Source organism: Poecilia latipinna, unplaced genomic scaffold (genome assembly GCF_001443285.1).
Source record: "Poecilia latipinna isolate Pla-1442-1.1 unplaced genomic scaffold, P_latipinna-1.0 Scaffold1021, whole genome shotgun sequence".
Lineage (NCBI taxonomy): Eukaryota > Metazoa > Chordata > Actinopteri > Cyprinodontiformes > Poeciliidae > Poecilia > Poecilia latipinna.
The window spans coordinates 162338-181644 of record NW_015113637.1 but is presented as its reverse complement, the minus strand read 5'-3'; the positions used below and the strand labels follow the sequence as shown (position 1 = coordinate 181644).

The window sequence follows — 19307 nt, the reverse complement described above, 5'->3', positions numbered from 1 at the left end:
ACTATAAAAGGTGAAGAATAATATAGAAATCAGTAATACATGACTGAAAAACAAACTTCGGCTCTGTTGTTTTTTCTCCTCTCTGCTTCGCGCTGTCACGGTTGCTAGGCAACATGAGTTACGCTGAGATGGGGACAGTTGGTGAAGCTACACCTGTCCGAATCCACAGGTATTTTTCTTCCGGTCTTAGTTTATTCCCGGCCTTCGAAGGACCCGTCCTACGTAGACCAGTCCTTCGAAGGATGCAGACCCTGAATTCGGACACAGCTAGTGCGTTTACTACCTTACAGCAGCAGTTCTGCTAGCCTGATATATATATATATATATAGGTGGACGAAATAAAGACGCCAAGGTCTCCCCACAACTAAGACTCCTATGTCCGATTCCTCTTCTGCACGGAGCATATCCCACCTTCACACAAAATACCAACGCAGAGTCCATAGGGTGTCATCCACCAACTGCACATCTAAAGAAGGAAAGCCTGAGTTACAATAGGTTTCTTCAAACTAATAAAGAAACACCAGAGGAGAAGCTCAGAAGCCTGAGTATTTGCCACAACCCTGGGAAAGAAATAAACTCAGCTGTCGCAGAGCAGCTCAATCAAGAACTTGCATCTGTAAGACATTCACTGTGCCAAATGAAAGAAGACCATTTTAAACAGACTGCGAGGGTCTTAATTGATCTGCACAACGACAAGATCAACACGAATTTTCAGAAAGACACGGAGGCAGTGTGCAATGCACAACTGGACTTAATGGGATGCTGGGACTAAAGTCCTTTGGTAAGTTTTATGGGTGTACAAATGGAAGTGATAATACTGTAGAAATCATAGCTGTAGGATGACTTTTGCATTAAGACTCTGAGCATGAAATATTTGTGTAATATACTTGTGTAGGCACCAACTGCATCAAGCTTTTTGGAGAAGTTGGTGCTAATAATTTTATGCTTAGATTTAAGCTTTACTTTGTCATTTGTACTTTGGTTTCAGTGCCTTACATTGGACAACATCTCCTTGATTTAGTTAAGCTTTCTCTAAGACAGAACACAGCAAGATTGGTCCCATCTTTCATTCTTTCCCTCATATTTCTGTCTTCCTGCCTGATCACTGAACTGCTTTGCATTCTCATCATAGTAGCTACATCAGTCTTTGTCAGTTCAATATCTCCCTTCTTCCTCCTCCCTCAAGGAGTTGAAGCTGCTATGGATACTGATGAGCAGTGGTGGGAAGTAATGAAGTACTTCGTTACTGTACTTAAGTACAGTTTTCATGTATCTGTACTTTACTTAAGTAGATTTAATAATGGGTACTTTCTACTTTTACTCCACTACATTTTACAGTAAGNATCTGTACTTTCTACTTCACTACATTTCTACGTTACTCGTTACATCCAAGTCGCGTTGCGCTTTTTGTCCGTTAAAATGTGAAGTTCAGGGTCTTAAGGTGGCGCCGTAAAATCCGAGCATAACGTGACTTAGTGTCTGTTGTCACCCATCGCCTCCACCTTTACTCGCACGCGGAGCTCCAGACATGCGCAGTGGTTTCCTCTGAGCGGGAGAAGATGTCTAACTAAACGATAATAGCTGCATAAATCATAAGATATGACGACATGTAAAACCAGCAGCGCTTCGCTTTCACAGACGGTGGGACTTAGTCCAACTTTTAGCGTCACTTGGAAGGAAAGCTTAAAGAAAGGTAAGCTAGTGGACGTGATGCTAGCAAAACTAGCTGTACAGACTGAGACACATGTTGCATCTGCGATGAAAAAAAGTTGTCATTCATGCGTTGAATTATTGTGTAGAGGTGTTGACTGAGGTGTCGCAAATATGGGACAACGCTGTGACCAAAGTCTCCTATATAGTGATATGACATTCAGGAACGATCCGATTCTTCTGGACGGATCTTTACTGATTAAATTTATTTCAGCTCGAAGTATTTAATATCTAGGTGTTTTATGGGAATGTGGATCTTTCAGATCAATTTGAGAAGCAATTTTGAAGGTAAAACTTAATGTTTTTGTGTCACGTAGCACGGGGTGCTGGTCTAGACTTGGTCTTGGGTTCGGTGGTCTAGACTACAATACTCCTAAGTGGCTCCTTGGTTGCATGTCCTCCCTCACCCACCTTCTTTCCATCCCCTTTCTGTTGAATTTCTTTCAAAATAAATGCCCCTAATGGCAAAAAAAAGTGAAGTTCATGCTATGTTAGGACAGGAGACAAGATAGAATCACATATCTAAGTCTAAACTATGTTACAGAGAGTAAACATAATAAAAACATGCTTTATCTCTGGCATTGTTCATTAAAATGGCATATTTCTGATGTATTAAAATTAAATACGATCGGTTCACTTAATGATATTGTATTAGCGATTAGGTAATGCATTCAGCAAGTACTTTTAATACTTAAGCATTTTTAAAAGCCAGTACTTTTTTACTTTTACTTAAGTACAAATGTTAATGTGGTAGTTTCACTTTTATTTGAGTACATTTTTGTCTGTGTATTTGTACTTTTAAGTAAATTTTTTGAGTACTTCATGCCACCATTTCCAGGCTCTGCAAAAGTAGAATAATGTTACTGCTGCATCTGTGGACTGAAAGATGTGGATGAGCTTCATTTGAGCATGCTCATATATATAAGTATAAATATAATTTATACTTATGAAAACATTAAGTACAAAAACATGTTGTGATATTTCTGAATGAAAGATGATAAAATAAATATTAGGAGGTGCCAGGAAGCTGTTGTGTAGCTCCTGGACCAGACTATTATTTTTGTGGATTTGGCACATAATAATGATTCCCTCTATTGAAGCATTACAGATGGACAGCATCTGAACATGTGATGCTGTGCATCAAAGTCAATGTATAATCTTCAGATATGGCTTGAAGAGTGGCAAAGAGTCCACAGAAAAAAACAAAAAAAGACAACCCAACCAGGGTGGGCGATTGGGTCGGTGCCTTACCGGAGGGGCACTGGAAGGGGGGCCAGAACCCAAAGAAAACATGAGGAAAACAAAATAAACTCCGGCTTGGGAGGCAGAGGGTCTCCAGCCATGGCAGGAAGAGCTGTCTGACGTTCCCACTCTACCTCCTGCAGCAGCTCCACCAAACCCAGGGAAGGGCGGTGCGGATACCAGTCCTCCACAACCAGAACAAACCTTGTGGTGATTCCAAGGCGCATTATTTTCTTAGAACCAGAACCAAATGAGAAGAAGCAGCATTCAGCTTCTATGCACCACAAATTTAGAACAAACTTCCAGAAAACTGTAAAACAGCTGAAACACTGAGAGCCTTTAAGTCCTGAATAAAAACTCAGCTGTTTAGGATTTGAAACGTGATCAGTTACAAATTTAATAATGGCACCTGACTTAATGTAATGTTTTTGATTGTTGATTCTATGATGCATGACTTTGTATTTTTTTGTGTGTTATGTTGTAAAGCACTTTGAAATGCCTTGCTGCTGAAATGTGCTATACAAATAAAATTTGATTGATTATGGCGGAGAAATGCTTCGCCTGTCTCCACATAATCCTTAATAGTAAACCTTAAGTCATTAAAGTCCATCAAAAATCTGGTCTGCTGGGTCCATGTTGTGAGTTTGCTTTCTTGGTGCGAACCTCACCGTAGTTACTCCTGGTCAGGTCCATCCGTCATGATGTGTGGCGAGGTGGTAAGGTAAACACGGAGGACCCAGGTTATTGAAAAATGATGATGGTTTTAATGATGAAACACACAAATCCAGGCAGCACAGGCGAGCAAAACGGTAATGACTCACATTGTAGCACTGCAATCAAGGCAACGACATGAAACACAACAGAATCGACGAGGAAACAAGACACAGCTGGGATCAATCAAGGGGTAGACGGAAAGACACAGAGACTCAACTGACACACAAACCTAAATAAACACGCAGAAAGCTCAGATCCTCTCATCTCTCCCTGTTATTGATAATCATAATTCTTATATTCACAAATGAGAACAGCAACCCTGATAAAAGTGCAGAAACATTTGCCCCTTTTCCTCCGGCTCTACTTCAACAAGCGGCTCGGCTCTATTTTGGAGCGTTTCCACCGGCCCTTCTTGGCTCTGTAGCAGGGTGGCGCCTCCTGGTGGCGGGAGGTGTAGTGCCCCGCCTCCAGGCGCCATGTGCTGTGCTAAGCTACATGCGACCAAATGGGAGTTGTTGTTTTGTGAGATAAAAGAAGAAGAGAGCGCTGAGCTATTTTTTATAGCCTGATTGTGATTTTTCTGAGACTTAAAGAAAAAGGTGGGAGGAAAGCTGCGATGTGGTGAGGAGGAGCTGATCTCCGCTGTGCAGCGGGTGGAAAGCAGGTGGCTCAGACGGTGCAGGTGAGCTAACGGTGATTTTTGTATTAAACTACTATAAAACTTGTAATACGGTGCCGAATATACATGAGCTAATGTTAGTCAGGGTGTTGCAAATAACTTAAAAGTGACAGAATTGCATGTTGGCGCTACGCCTGTCATGATAACAAATTTTGCTGAGCGATTGTCTAAAAAATTATTGCGATAAACGATAATATTGTTTCAAGACCTTTTGACACTGATTTAATGGAAATGACTAATAATACATGTGATTTCCTGCCATAGATACACTTTACTCTCAAAAGAACACATCACACTGGAACGGATAAACTAAATAAAACAAAAATAAAATGGATTTTCAGTCTCCAAAAAAAACGTACTTGAATAAAAACTAAACAACATGAAGCCAAATAAAAACTGCATTCAACCAAAACAGTGCAGACTATGAAGTCTGTATTGGCCTTCAGTAATCACTAGATTTAAATAGAGAAGATGGACACATCCTGATGCAATAGTTCACACTACACGATGTTTTGCCCCCGTTTTCCCCTTATGATAATCTTAGATTGTTGGCTGATCTAAGATTGTCGCTGGTGTTTCGTAACCGATCATCCTGCAGTGTGTGGTGTGTTACGGTGGATCGTCGTGGCCGCTCTGATCTAAATCAGGAAGAGACGATAAAGCCTATAATTAAAATGAGGTCGATAGGTTTAATGTGTGATTAGTTGATTTATTGTTTATGGCGACAGGCTTAGTTGGCGCTGCACATTCATAATGTAGCAGGACGAAGCCTGCCCCAAGATTGAGGACACCTGGCGCCTAATCACCTGATGATGGGTGGAGAGTGTAAAGCAGGGGTGTCCAAAGTCTGTCCTCGAGGGCCCGCATCCTGCACGGTTCAGTTCTCGCCCTGGTGACAGTTACAACTAGTGATGGGTAGATGAGGCGTCGTTTCGACCCAAAGCAAAGCTGTCGATACTGTGTCACTGAATACTGACACCTGCTGGACATTAAAAATCCCTACAGGCAACGTACTGATTTGACCTAGTCTATACAATAAGATGCAAGTCTTTGTATATTACATTATGTCATATCTTCAGTTAAATTTAAAATATATTTGATATAAGGTCAATAAGTAATGTGAACATGAACCACAAAGTGAACATTTAAGTGAATGTGTTTGGAATGAGGATGCATGTGGACTGTTATGTTTCCCCATAATTTTTTATTTTTTCAAACCAATCATACGGTCAATCAGGACGCAGAACACTGAAAAAAACTGCACAAAAAATCTGCGAAACCGTGAAAGGTGGACGGCGTTACAGCGAGGGATCACTGTATGTGAAATAATTTATAAAAAGCACCTGAGTAATTTGTAGAATGGCTGCATATCTGAGTTTATCTGGGACTTCATTCTCATGACGCCTCAGCATTGAGGAGGTGGATTTATTTAAATAAGACAGTTTAGTCAAACATATGCGACACTTAATGCAGAACATGATATGAAAGCAAACTAAGAGTCAGTTTCAGCTGAATTTGGGTTCAGATCAAGTAGAAACTGACAAGAACCGGATGAAACAAAATGAAAACAAATTTATTTTCCGATATGAGATCAAAATGGTCCCACACTGAGGAAACCTTTCCTTTGAGGCTGCGCCATAGTTGACGCTGTAAAAGATCAAGAATTCGTTTGGCAAATGCTTTTGACAGATTCGCTTCCTGTATCGGTCACGTGACTTGCTGAAACCAACACGCGCACCGACCCGGGTTTGGTCTGTGGGCTTGACGCATGCGCTGATTCATCACTAGTTACAACCTTTTCAGCTTTTCAATCTTCCTCTTAGGCCTCCAATGAGCCATCATTTGATCCAGGTGCGTTAAACCAGGGAGAGATCTAAATCGTGCAGGATGCCGGGCCTGCAGGACCCACTTTGGGCTCCCCTGGTTTAGAGGATAAAAACACCAGACTCAGAGCAAAACTCAGATGTCCCAGCTTTTACTAGCATGTAAACACATCATCTACACACAATCTGGGAGCTTCCCCGAGGTGTGAAGAGTCTCAAAAATACTCTTGCACTCATAACCGGATCTGTGTGTAAATGCCGTTTTGTGTATCTGGCAACTTGTGCGGACTTTTCCAACATTTGTAGGCGTAAGAAAAGGTTTATTTTCTTTTTATGGCTTACAAATCATGTTTCACAGATACAACTATGCAAAGTTACACACAAAGATGCTTACATGAGTTACAAATCCATTTTTCCACACACACACAGATACTTTGAGACCATTTTCACTCCATGCACTGAGCTCCAGGTTTCAACCCAGGACTGCTGGATCCACTTCCTGCCTTTCACTGGATTCAGATTTTGGAACCCAAGAAACACACATGGCCATTGAACTTGACAGAAACTTGACTAACTGACTTGAAGAGCACTGAACTAAAGGAATGAACTGAACAATAAGAAATCTAAATTAAAAGAGAACGCACTACCTGACGGACACTTTCTGTAGGGAAAAAAGTGTACAATAATATATTTTTCAATCTTGTATTAAACAGTCTGTTCATTTCTTGACAACAAGGTTTGTGTTTACTATCCTCATGAATACTAATTGTAACTACATTGATCTGAAATCCAAATTTTTTCAACCTACCTGTTTGTGAGTTTTACATATTGGTTACATTACCGTGAGAAATAATGAGATTTAGTTAAAAATAAAACAGGTTTTAATGCAGAAAATGATCAAATGTTGCCGTTCATACAGCTGGAACAGACAGTGATGTCCAGCTCCTCTCAGCTCACCTTACAGGTGACACCAAGAAGCAAAGACTGCAGCGCGAGTTCAGCTTTATTTTCTCCTCATTCTGCTCCCTCCAACCTGTTGCCTTCGTTAATCTGTTTTTATGTGTGACTGTCGTCAGCCTTAAATGTTAAGGTTATCTAGTCGTGCAGCCGTGTGCAGATAAATCAGAGAAAGACAAAGAGTCCTTTTGTCCATAACAGAGTGTTCCTTATTAATTCATTCTAACATTTGTGGTCTATAAAGTGACAAGATTCTTATTTTAAGAAGGTTATTTCAGCTCCATTAGTCCTTTTGTTTTTCACAATGTATCATCAGGGATTTTTTTCTATCTTTTGCATTTATGATTGTCCTTAACTTTATGTTTGTTAGCACATTAGCTCCACTGTACACCAAACTAACGTTTAGCAACATAAAAGATGATTTTCTTTGAGTAGCAGATGAACATGTAATCACAGTCAGATCACAGACTGTTCACATCCTTTCTCCCTGGCTTCCTCATGGTCTCTTTATTTCTCTGGTTTGGATTTATTTTTATTCCTTGGACTTTCCTGTCGTTTTGTAAGTTTGATTTTTAATTAAATCTCCTTCCTGCTGCATTTCAACCACACACATCATGACAGACGGTGGTAATGCAGTGGACTTTAAAGTCACTCTGTCCATCATGGTCAGTTTGATGAATATATGTGTTGTAAACATTTAAATATAAAGAAAAAGTGTTTTTAAGAACCACAATAAAGCCCAAGCTTGTTACAAAATAAAATGGCAACAATGGACTTTTTCCTTAAATCTTCAAGTTAAAAACTGACAAATCTTCAAGAACTGTTTGTTTCTCTATTAATTGTGCTTCATTTGCTTAGGGTTATCAAGGCCCAGGTAGGAGTTCATCCTAAATGGCTAAGCCAGATGAGCATGTAATCACTAAACATGAGATTTATAGAGATAGCAACGGCCGTAGACATGACATCATGCTCCTCAAGCTGCCAAGAAAAACAACAGTCCGACCAATCGGACTAGCTCTCTGTCCAGATACTCTCCTACTGTAAGTTTTATCTCCTCTAATGTCAGAATTTGGTTCTTGATCTGCAAGATGATGCAAAGTTCATCCAGGAAAACGTTTGGTCTCTGGTCTCCCAGAGTTGGTTGTTTTTCTTAATGTGACTTATTTTTAGTTTTGTTTCTCTTGTGTTTCAGCGGCACCAAGGTTCAGATTGCAGGTTATGGAGCAGCACAGGTTGGCCCGTTTAACAAAAGAGGTATGTTCATGTTTCTCATTGTTTTTGTTGTTACCTCAAAATGATTCATATGATTCAAATCATTTTCAGACTCTGCTGAAACTGAACTTAGCAGCTTGTTGAAGTTTTGATCAAAAACTCTGAGATAAACGGCTTAAAGCTGAAATAGGAAATTCTGAGAAAACTGTGAGCTTAGCCTGAAAATGTGAATTACAGGTCCGTCCCCTGTGAAGTGAGCAGGGTGTACATGAGCATTGATTGACAGCGCTAAGACCCTCCTCTTGGCTCTGATTGGATGTTTTTGAGTGGTGCATTTCTGCAGCCAGCTAGGACAACAGGGAGGAGGTGGAGGAGATCAATGCTTTCAAAGATTATCTGTCTCATATTTACCATGAGGACATAGTGACAGTTTTGATAAAAATGTAAAAAATACATTTAATACATGTAACACACTGCAGTTTAATAACCACAGACAAGGTGTCAACAGTTAAACTGACCTTACATGTTTATGCTGCTTTTCCTCTGCAGTCCATCACCGTTCAGATGATCTCCAGTGTGCAGAGATTAAGATTGACAAACACCACAAGATGGAACTGATCATGTCAAAACTTGAGTTCTTTGAGTACAGTTTCCAGAAGTGGTGCAGTGCGAGCAGCTCTAAGAAGGACATATCTGAAGTACGTCAGTCTTTAAACCATTTTCTGCACACAAACGTGGAATCTATTTTACTGGATAAATCACAGCAGCATATAAACTGAAAGCTTTGTGTTTGTCACAGGGCGACAACGNTACAGAGGAGGGCTGAGCAGAACGTTATAACTACAGACAGGGCAGAATGTTCTGGGCATTATATAATTGGTTTAAGCAAACCACTGTTACACATTGGATTAGTGTGGTAAGTTAAAATGAAGCTTAATGAATGTTTCAAAATAAAAGTCTCAACATTCCTCCCATGTGAGTGCACCGCCATAGGCGGTGCAATAATATTAGCCTTTATTATCTTTTTTTTCCTCAGGACAGTGACAATAGCACAAATATTAGCATTTCACTGCTCCCCACTAGTGCACTGCCTTGTGCATTAGCCTTTTTCCTAAAGTTAGCTATTAGCTAGTTTTCTTATAAATTAGAAATGTTTAGTACTGTATAAACAACATGCTAGTAATGCTCCACATGCTACTGCCAGCATTTAGGCTAACATTAGCATTTTGGCTAATTTTAGCCTATACACTAATTTTAACATACAGAATGGGATAAGTATATCCTACTCAACATGCTTGAGACTATCCACATGCCGTTGAGTACATTGCAGCTTTCTTTAGCATTGATGCTAATTTTTAGCATCAGAACGCTGGGTCCAAACCGACGGGCACACTTTGGCAGGCCCCGGTTAAATTTCTTCAGGAATTTTCTAGTTCTGTAATAATGCTGAATAATCCAGAGAATAAACAACATCTTCCACAGTTTAGAGCAAAGGTCTTCAACAAGGAGGCCATTAAATTTCTGATTAATTTGACATTTTTTCTATATCTTTTTAAACATTTATAAAATGATAAAACTGATAAAATGAAGTGTGAAACACAACATGTGATCATATTGTTTTGTTTTATTTACCAGAATTAAAAGGAAGTGAAAGTGAATTGAAGTGTTGTACCGAGTTATGCCACAGGGTGGCGGTGCTTCCCCTGCTTTGCTCAACCTCACAGATGTAAAGATTCTCCATCTTATTTTAGTTAATTCCCGGTTATTAACATCCACTACATGAATATGATTCCCGTAAAGTCTTCATCATCTACCATTTATTATCCCATCAACCAGTTTTATGTAGATGATGATTTGAGAGCGAAATAACTGCCCTACTGGGTTAGCATTTCGGCACTAGCATGCTGGTTACCCCACTAGTTTAGCAGCCAAGTGCAAAACTAGCATTTTTCCACACTAATGCATAATTGTGAATTCACTAAAAATTCACACAAAAAAACATTGGGCTGCAGTGATGCTAACTCCCACCTGCAGGTGGCAGTATTAGTTACTTCCACCTCTCTGCAGCCTCAGCCTAACTTGATGTCAGTGATCAGGAAACAAAATATCACATCTCCTGTCATACACAAGCGCAAAGGACCCAGGCTATGATCTGTCCCTGCAATATTTCAGAATAATTAACATATTTAGCTTTTAGAACCAGAACCGGCTCCTCCAGGTCTGCTCAGTTCCAGGGAGCAGACCTGACCCGGTTCTGTTTCAGGAGGAGGGTGGAGTCTTACAGAGACAAGGGCCTCGCTGACGGAGGTCAGGACGTCAGGTCGCAGTGAGTGCAGCAGCAGCTTGTGTTCGGTGAGGACGGCAAGCAGCAGTGTGCAGGAGTTCTCTGGACCCAGGTTCTGGAGCAGCTTCAGGAAGCTCGCACCACTGCCACACACACACACACACACACACACACACACACACAGTTAGCATGAAAATCACAACTAGTGATGGGTAGATGAGACGTCATGAAGCGTTTCGGCCCAAAGCAAAACTGTATTGATTCTGTCACTGAATACTGACACCTGCTGGACATTAATAATCACTACAGGCAGCGTAGTGATTTGATGACCTACTCTATACAATAAGATTTAAGTCATTGTATTTTATTGTATATTACATTATGTCATATCTTCAGGTAAATTTAAAATGTATTTGATATAAGGTCAATAAATAATGTGAACATGAACCATAAAGTGAACATTTAAGTGAATGTGTTTGGAATGAGGATGCATGTGGACTGTTATGTTTCCACAGACTTTTATTTTAAAAGTTTTTACATCATTTTGAAATTTAGTCTCTTACAGTTTTGGACAAAACTTCTGCTGTAGAAAAAAATGATTTAAACATTACATTTATGTGAAATAATTTATAAAAAGCACCTGAGTAATTTGTAGAATGGCTGCATATCTGAGTTTATCTGGGACTTCATTCTCATGATGCCTCAACATTGAAAATGTGGATTTATTTAAATAAGACAGTTTAGTCAAACATATGCGACACTTAACCTGCAGAACATAATATGAAAGTATACTAAGAGTCAATTTCAGCTGAATTTGGATTCAGATAGATCAAGTAGAAACTGACAAGAACCGGATGAAACAAAATGAAAACAAATTTATTTTCCGATATGAGATCAAAATGGTCCCACACTGAGGAAACCTTTCCTTTGAGGCTGCGCCATAGTTGACGCTGTAAAAGATCAAGAATTCGTTTGGCAAATGCTTTTGACAGATTCGCTTCCTGTATCGGTCACGTGACTTGCTGAAACCAACACGCGCACCGACCCGGGTTTGGTCTGTGGGCTTGACGCATGCGCTGATGCATCGGTGTTGCCAGACGCATCACTAGTAAAAACAAAACAACTTAATCAGGTGAGTCTCTGAGAAATTAAAGGAACAGTTCAACATTTAATCTGTGTGTGTTTACTGAGGTTTGGTGTTCCTCAGGGTTCTGTATTTGACCCAGTCGCACTCACCTGAGTGGGAGTGGGGAGGAGACCGGCTGGCAAAGCAGCAGGTTGTCGTACGGAGAGAGCTGCAACACAGATGGGAAAATTAAACCATGAAGGGACCTGAAGGATTCCCCCAGAGGAGCTGGAGCAAGTGGATGGCAGAGGGAAGTCTGGGCCTCCCTTCTTAGGCTGCCGACCCCACGACCTGACCCCAGATAAGTGGACGAAGATGGACGGATGGATGGACTTCAGGTCCAGACAGAGGAGTGACCGGTGGAGCAGATCTCTATCTGAGATCAGGCGATATGCTGATGATACTGAGTTATATACAAGGCCTCGTCTGGTTTTTATTTAACTAGTCTCTTATCCAGAGTTGAAACTTTTCTGGTATCAGTTGCCGGGTTCATAGGTTTGTTTTGGTTTGACTTTTACCTGAACGAGGATCCGCGGACGCTGAGGGGAAGGGAACGGAACGTTGTGCATGAAGCTGGAGATGTGTCTGCAGAAACAGGAACAGAGACGAGTAAAGACAGAGAAGAAGAGATGCAGACTCCGTAAATAAAGAAATTTTTTATCTGAAAACACGGCTGAGTGGAAAGGAAGGATTCGGACTTCTCGAGCGGCAGAACGTGCGGCCCGGAAATGGAGTATCTGTAGATGAAGGTGAGGAACTTCTGGAAGACTGTGAAGAAGGGCCAGTGGGACAGGACGCAGATGCTCTTCTTGGCGTGCAGACTGCGGCTGGTGATGGGCCGGCGGTCCACCACACTGAGCAGGCCGAGCCGGACGTTCTGCCGCTCAGACAGAAGATCCCTGGAGAACGACTCGTAGAACTGGATGGCAGCGCCATAGACCTGCAGGAACCGAGATGGGGTTACTTGACGCTGGCGTTCTCCGCCTCTCTGGTCCATTTGGTCTAACCGCAGCAATCGTCTCTGGACCCACCTTGTCTCCGGAGGCGGACGTGAGGACAAAGGTGGAAAAGACGGGCAGCTGGTACTTGGAGTTCAGCGGCCAGCTCTCCACGGTGACGCCCATCGGCAGACAGAAGACCGGCACCGACTCGGGAAGAGGGAACGCCTCCAGGTCCTCCTCTGGGTACCGGCTGATCAGACCTGCAGGACACAGAGGGTAGAATCAGCAAGGCCGGGCCGTTCAGAATCTGAGAGTGCAGACGGAGGAGAGGATCTCTCTGCTTCAAGAAGTGATTTCTGTCCAAAAACACCCTGATGTATGAAGCTCTTCTGACTTCTGGAAGCTTTTTTTCAGACTCTGGGTGTTGATGTCCAGTCTGGAAGCTTAAAGTGGTGGGCACACTTCTGCTAATCTGCTAATAGTAAAGCTAATATTTAGCTTAGCACTTTAACATTTTTGGTAACTTACCAAATACCATGCTGGAATAGCACTTTAGCATTAGCGGATCTAATATTTATGCTTAGCACATTAGTGTTAGCAACTCAGCACAGCTAACTCTTAAGTTATCGATGTCATTATTGTTAGAAAACCTGGCTGCTAGGAACCGGACTGTGAACCCAAACCCAAATCTCGTCCTTCTGCAGCCTCAGGTACAACAGGAAGTAGCTGAGCGCCGACTCACTGGCTTCGAACACCAGGGCGTTGGCTTTGGCCACGGCTCTCTTGTAGCAGACGTGCAGAGCTGGACCCCACTGCAGAAACAGGACCCATTAGTATTCACACCCTCACAGAACGGGTCCGGACTGCCACTGCTACTCACCATGCCCGTGTTCAGATTCTTGTCGACCCGACAGAATGTGTGTGGCGCCACCTCCCCCTTGCCAGGCATCAGCAGGGCGATGTCGGTGACGCCCAGCGTGTGCAGGCCCTGCGAGTCCAGGGCCCGGCGGTACATGAGGAAGACCCGGTGGGCCGTGGGGGCGCCGCCGGAGCTCAGGCTGGCTGAGCGGCTGTAGGGCGTGGTCTCGATGACGTACCAGCCCTGCTTCGGCTGCTCCTTCCCCTCATACAGAACCCTGCAGATCAGAACACGACAGGGACGGGCTCAGTAACACGGCCACTAGGTGGCAGCAGAGCCCTGTTCCTTTAAAAGGATCCACACTAGTTGAACATGTTGGCCTAAATATGTTGGAATTTTCCTATTACTTAAAAAAAATGCTGTTTTTGAGAAGCCAAAACTCATAATTACTTTAAAAATCTACATCAGGGGTGTCCAAAGTCGGTCCTTGAGGGCCGGCATCGCATGTTTTAGTTCTCCCTGATTAAGCACACCTGCATCAAATGATGGCTCGTTAGAGGCCTAAGAGGAATATTGACTTGCTGAGAAGGTTGTTACAACCACCAGGGACAGAACTAGAATATGCAGGATGCCGGCCCTCGAGGACCGACTTTGGGTCCCCCTGATCTACATCTTTTGTTGCATTTATCACCCGTGGTGGTCGCCATTTTTTCACCGCTGGATTGATGACGTCATAAGGACCATTCTGTACTGAAGTCTACAGAGTAAACACAGGAAGGCTAACTTTACCCCAGTAGTTGTTTATCATATTACGTTTGACTGGTGTCACTTTAGATAATGCCACACGGTGTCACCATCAGCTGTGATAAAAAATAAAAATTGAGACAGAATCTGGATAATTTCCCATGTGAAAGAAAGGAGAGTGGAACACAACCTGATCTGGACAGGAAATGCTAATGGAGCTACTGCTACTGGAAATGCTAATGGAGCTACTGCTACTGGAAATGCTAATGACGCTATTGCTACTGGAAATGCTAATGGAGCTACTGCTACTGGAAATGCTAATGAAGCTATTGCTACTGGAAATGCTAATGGAGCTACTGCTACTGGAAATGCTAATGAAGCTACTGCTACTGGAAATGCTAATGCTACCGCCAACTCTTCCTCTGTTTGCTCCTCCTCTTCATCACCTCTTGTTATTTCTAGTTCTGATCAATTTCAATGCGCTCCGATTCAAATTCAAAAGGCTAACAAAGTTACTCATCACTGTTTTGGCTGGAGGACCCAGGCAGTTGGACCGCTATATGTCATTTACCCAGAATGCATTGCAGTGTGAACAACATGGCGACATTCCTGTGAAAATATTTTATTAAAATTTATAAAACCAAATAACCTACAGTATTATTACTGTACTGTTTTTACATCCGAGATAAATATTTCCCAAATAAGGTCTATTTTTATAACTAGTCATAGTTCCCTTTAAAGACCACTAGGTGGCAGCAAAGCCACGCTGTTCTTTAAATCTAATGAACTAGTTCAGAACCAGACCCAGATCCAGTGTGGTGACTCACCCCAGGTCCAGGACCGGTGGCTTGTCCCGCCCCCGGCGGTAGCACAGGTACAGGTGTGGGTTGTTGATGAGCCCGGCGCTCAGCTCGGCCGAGTGGCCCCCCAGGGTCTTCTCTATGCAGGTGAAACCTTCTGGCACTTCCTCCCCCAGACCGCGAGCGATCACCGCCAGGTCCGTCACCGGCTCCGCCGCCCGGACCACTGCCGCTGATGATGAAGAGGAGGACGAAGAAGAGGAGGAGGAGGCCCGGCCGTCTTCGTCCAGGGACCTCCAGGGCCCGGCGGGGTCCAGGCCCGCCACCACGAAGTAGTCCACCAGCTGGGGACATTTCTCATCCGTCATGCCTCCTGAATGGCCTTCACTGCAGGGTCAGAGGTCAGAGGTCACCAGCAGAGGGTTAAAGCCTCAGTGGAAAATACTTCCTACAGTTTTATTAATATCATAAACCCTGAAAATCCTGAAGAGGCAAAACACGACTATGGATTCAATCCAAAACGGAACGGGATCAGAACTGGATCAGACCAGTTCCAAACCAGGTTGGACCAAATTCAATCTTCAGCTCAACCAGCCTCAATCTAGATCAGGTTCAAATTTGGTTTGAACCCGGTTTAGACCAGATATAAACTAGTCTGAACCATTTTCAGAAAAGTTAGAACAGGTTTAGACCAGGTTTAATACAATCCAGTTTCAAACCCGATTGAGTGATTCCACTGAACCTCCTGTGAACAGATTAATCCAGATTACAGGAAGTCTAGAAATAAATTTCTGTCTGTGACTCTAGATTAAGAATCAGCTTCACTTTCTGACAAACTAACCCGGTTCTGGTTCTGCTGAACCAGCCGGTTCCTTCCTGTGGGGCTCAGATTTGGACCCGTCATCAGGGGGAAAAGTGACAGAGGCCAAAGTTCATCCGGCAAACAGGAAGAGGCCTGGCAGCCTGCTTCCTGTTCTTTGAGGACTTCCTGTGTGGTCGCCGGTTGCCATGGTGACAGCACATCCGGTTATCAACGGTTCTGTTACCTTCAGTCAGAACCGGCGGAAGGAAAGAACAGCAAAACCGCCCAGTTCTGATCAGATGATCCAGTCCAGATGAACAGGAAGTACTGCAGCAGCTGGTTCTGACCCAAACAGAACCCAGCAGAACCAAACTGAACCGAGCTGGGTTCTGAAACCAGTTAAAAACCAGAACCAGATTAAAGTGAGCTCAGACCGGAACCAGAACCGACCCAAACAGCAGAATGGTTTGCTGCACTTCCTCCCCAGCTGAGCATCAGGTGGGCGGGACTTGCTGCTCACTTCCTGTTTCCACAGGAAGCAGAAAAAAACGAGCTGAGAATAAATGTGATGAAGTCGGTCAGTTTCACATTAGAATCAGAACCGACTGATCCAAAAGCAGCTTCAGAGAAACTAAACCTTCCCGAACCTCCAGAACCAGGTTCTTCAGTCTGGTTTTGTCATCGTCATAGAAACAGCAGTGATGATGATGATGATGATGATGGCGCCGACGTCTCTGACCCGGATCGGCCGGCTGGCACCGCCGGGCACAACAGAGGCTGCTTGTCACTGATGGTCGTCATAGCAACGTATCAGGCAGAGTCACATGACTGCAGCTTTCATTCAGACGGAACAATGGAGGCATGACTGGACCAGAACCAGAACCAGAACCAGACAGAGAGGAGAAACCCGATGAAACACGGAAACAATATTTACTTATGGATTTATTTACATTATTTATTCATCTTGTTTAGTTTTTTAATAAATTATTTATTTCAATCTATAACTGACTGAAATTTATTTTATTATATTTTCTTTGTTCTTTCCTTCACATTAAAATATTTCACATGTATTTTTACAAATTCAATAATTATTGTTTCATCCCTGCCAGCATGCCTAGGTGGACCCCATATGGGGAAAAGGTGGGCAGACCAGATGGGTCCCATATGGGTTTGTCCATGTAGGGCCCACGTAGGCTGCGGCCCTACATGGACAAACCCGTATGGGACCCATCTGGTCTGCCCACCTTTTCCCCATATGGGGTCCACCTAGGCATGCTGGCAGGGATTTAATGATTTCTATATTTATTCCTGTTTATTGTTCTTAGTTTTTATCATTTAGTTTCATTTTATTACAGTGACCTGGTTTATTAACAGGCCACTTTAATAAATCAGATTTTATGAAGGTTAAACTCCAGGCGTCTCGTTTGACTCGTCATCAGGCTGCGACTCACGTTGAGGCCGTTTCTGTTTCATGTAAGAAACTTTTCTAAGGTCAGACAGACGAGCTGATCTGGAGGAAATCATTCAGGCTTTATTCTGACCTCGTCTGTTACTTTTTACCTGCTGGATTAATCCTTCGTTTCTCGTTTGGTATGAATGCAGAACACAGCAGCCAGACTAAATCCTGTCGTGTCCCTCTGGTTGGTTTTAGGGTTGATGTAAAGTTCTGGTGCTGACCTGCAGAGGGTCACATGACAAGGCTGCTGGTTCCCTGGTAGCTAAATGTTCTGCTGGTTCCCTGGTAGCTAAATGTTCTGCTGGTTCCCTGGTAGCTAAGCTAAATGTTCTGCCGGTTCCCTGGTAGCTAAATGTTCTGCTGGTTCCCTGGTAGCTAAATGTTCTGCTGGTTCCCTGGTAGCTAAATGTTCTGCTGGTTCTCTGACGTTTATCAGTTGGAGGTTTTGGACGTCTTTCCCTCACAGCTCCGATTTCTGACTGGAGGTTTTTAAAAAGCAACTAAAACATTTTTATTTACCGTTTCTTATGCTGGTTTTATGTTTTGAATAGTTTAAGGTTATATTATATAACGTATGATTTCATATAACATGAGATTTATTTACGTTATATTCTGACATATTGTTTAGTATTTTGCTGGATGTTTGATTTAAAAAAAAAAACAGAAGTGAAACGGACTCATCATAGTCTTCATCGGAGTCTTCCTCGCTGAACTGACTGTTGCCATGGTTACAGGGACAGAACCTGAGTTCTTCCAGAGATGCAAACGTCACGTTGGTGTCGACCACTTCCTGTTTAGCTGACTCAGAACCGGGTCAGACTGCATTTCCTTCCACTCAACTTTCCATGAAGTAGTTGCACAACCTTCGTTGGAGACAGTGACTGTGTGCTGGTCACCAGAACCAGAACTCTCTCTTGTTGAATGAAGTGATCTGGGTTTTATTGAAAGCTTCAGGGTTGTTCCTGGGGTGGTTCTGGACTCTGGTCCGTCTCAGAGGTTCCGGTCCGTTTCAGCAGCAGGCTGAAAGCCGAGGCGCTGAGGCTCCAAATATCTGCCTCTATTTTTATCTGTGGCAGAGAAGAGAGGAGCAGCTGCTGCCAGGATGACAGAGCAGAACCAGAACCAGAACCAGAACCCGACCCATCTCCATCTGTGGTGTTCAGCAGAACCAGAGCCAGAGCTGCTAGCCCACAGAATTACTACTCTGCTGGGTGGTGCTGGTTCTGATCCGCTGAACCACAGAAACTCAGAACGGATCTGGACACAAAAACAACATGGCCGCTGAGGATGGATGTTGGTTGGAAGCTGGTTGGACATTGGATGCTGGTTGGAAGCTGGTTGGATGTTGGTTGGATGCTAGTTGGATGCTTGTTGGAAGCTGGTTGGATGTTGGTTGGATGCTAGTTGGTTGCTTGTTGGAAACTGGTTGGATGCTGGTTGGATGCTGGTTGGATGTTGGTTGGAAGCTGGTTGGATGTTGGTTGGAAGCTGGTTGGACATTGGATGCTGGTTGGAAGCTGGTTGGATGTTGGTTGGATGCTAGTTGGATGCTTGTTGGAAGCTGGTTGGATGTTGGTTGGATGCTAGTTGGTTGCTTGTTGGAAACTGGTTGGATGTTGTTTGGATGCTGGTTGGACGTTGGTTGGATGCTGTTTGGATGCTGGTTGGACGTTGGTTGGATGTTGGTTCGATGCTGGTTGGATGCTAGTTGGAAACTGGTTGGATGTTGTTTGGATGCTGGTTGGACGTTGGTTGGATGCTGGTTGGATGTTGGTTGGATGTTGGTTGGAAGCTGGTTGGATGTTGTTTGGATGCTTGTTGGACGTTGGTTGGATGTTGGTTGGATGCTGGTTGGATGCTAGTTGGATGCTTGTTGGACGTTGGTTGGATATTGTTTGGATGCTGGTTGGACGTTGGTTGGATGCTGGATGGACGTTGGTTGGATGTTGGTTGGATGT

The 19307-nt window shown here is 43.2% G+C and overlaps 1 protein-coding gene across 1 annotated transcript in view; it reads right to left on the bottom strand.

The window, feature by feature from the left end:
- Positions 1–19307, bottom strand: part of dennd4b (DENN/MADD domain containing 4B) — a 48798-nt gene that overhangs the window by 19194 nt on the left and 10297 nt on the right. Inside the window, exons 2-9 of the mRNA XM_015050956.1 lie at positions 15119–15478; positions 13569–13824; positions 13431–13500; positions 12779–12948; positions 12446–12687; positions 12266–12332; positions 11858–11916; positions 10620–10764 (exon numbers count right to left, since the gene is read on the bottom strand). Of these exons, the coding sequence (XP_014906442.1) occupies positions 10620–10764; positions 11858–11916; positions 12266–12332; positions 12446–12687; positions 12779–12948; positions 13431–13500; positions 13569–13824; positions 15119–15459 (1350 nt within the window). The 5' untranslated portion in view covers positions 15460–15478. The remainder of the gene's footprint in view (positions 1–10619; positions 10765–11857; positions 11917–12265; positions 12333–12445; positions 12688–12778; positions 12949–13430; positions 13501–13568; positions 13825–15118; positions 15479–19307) is intronic.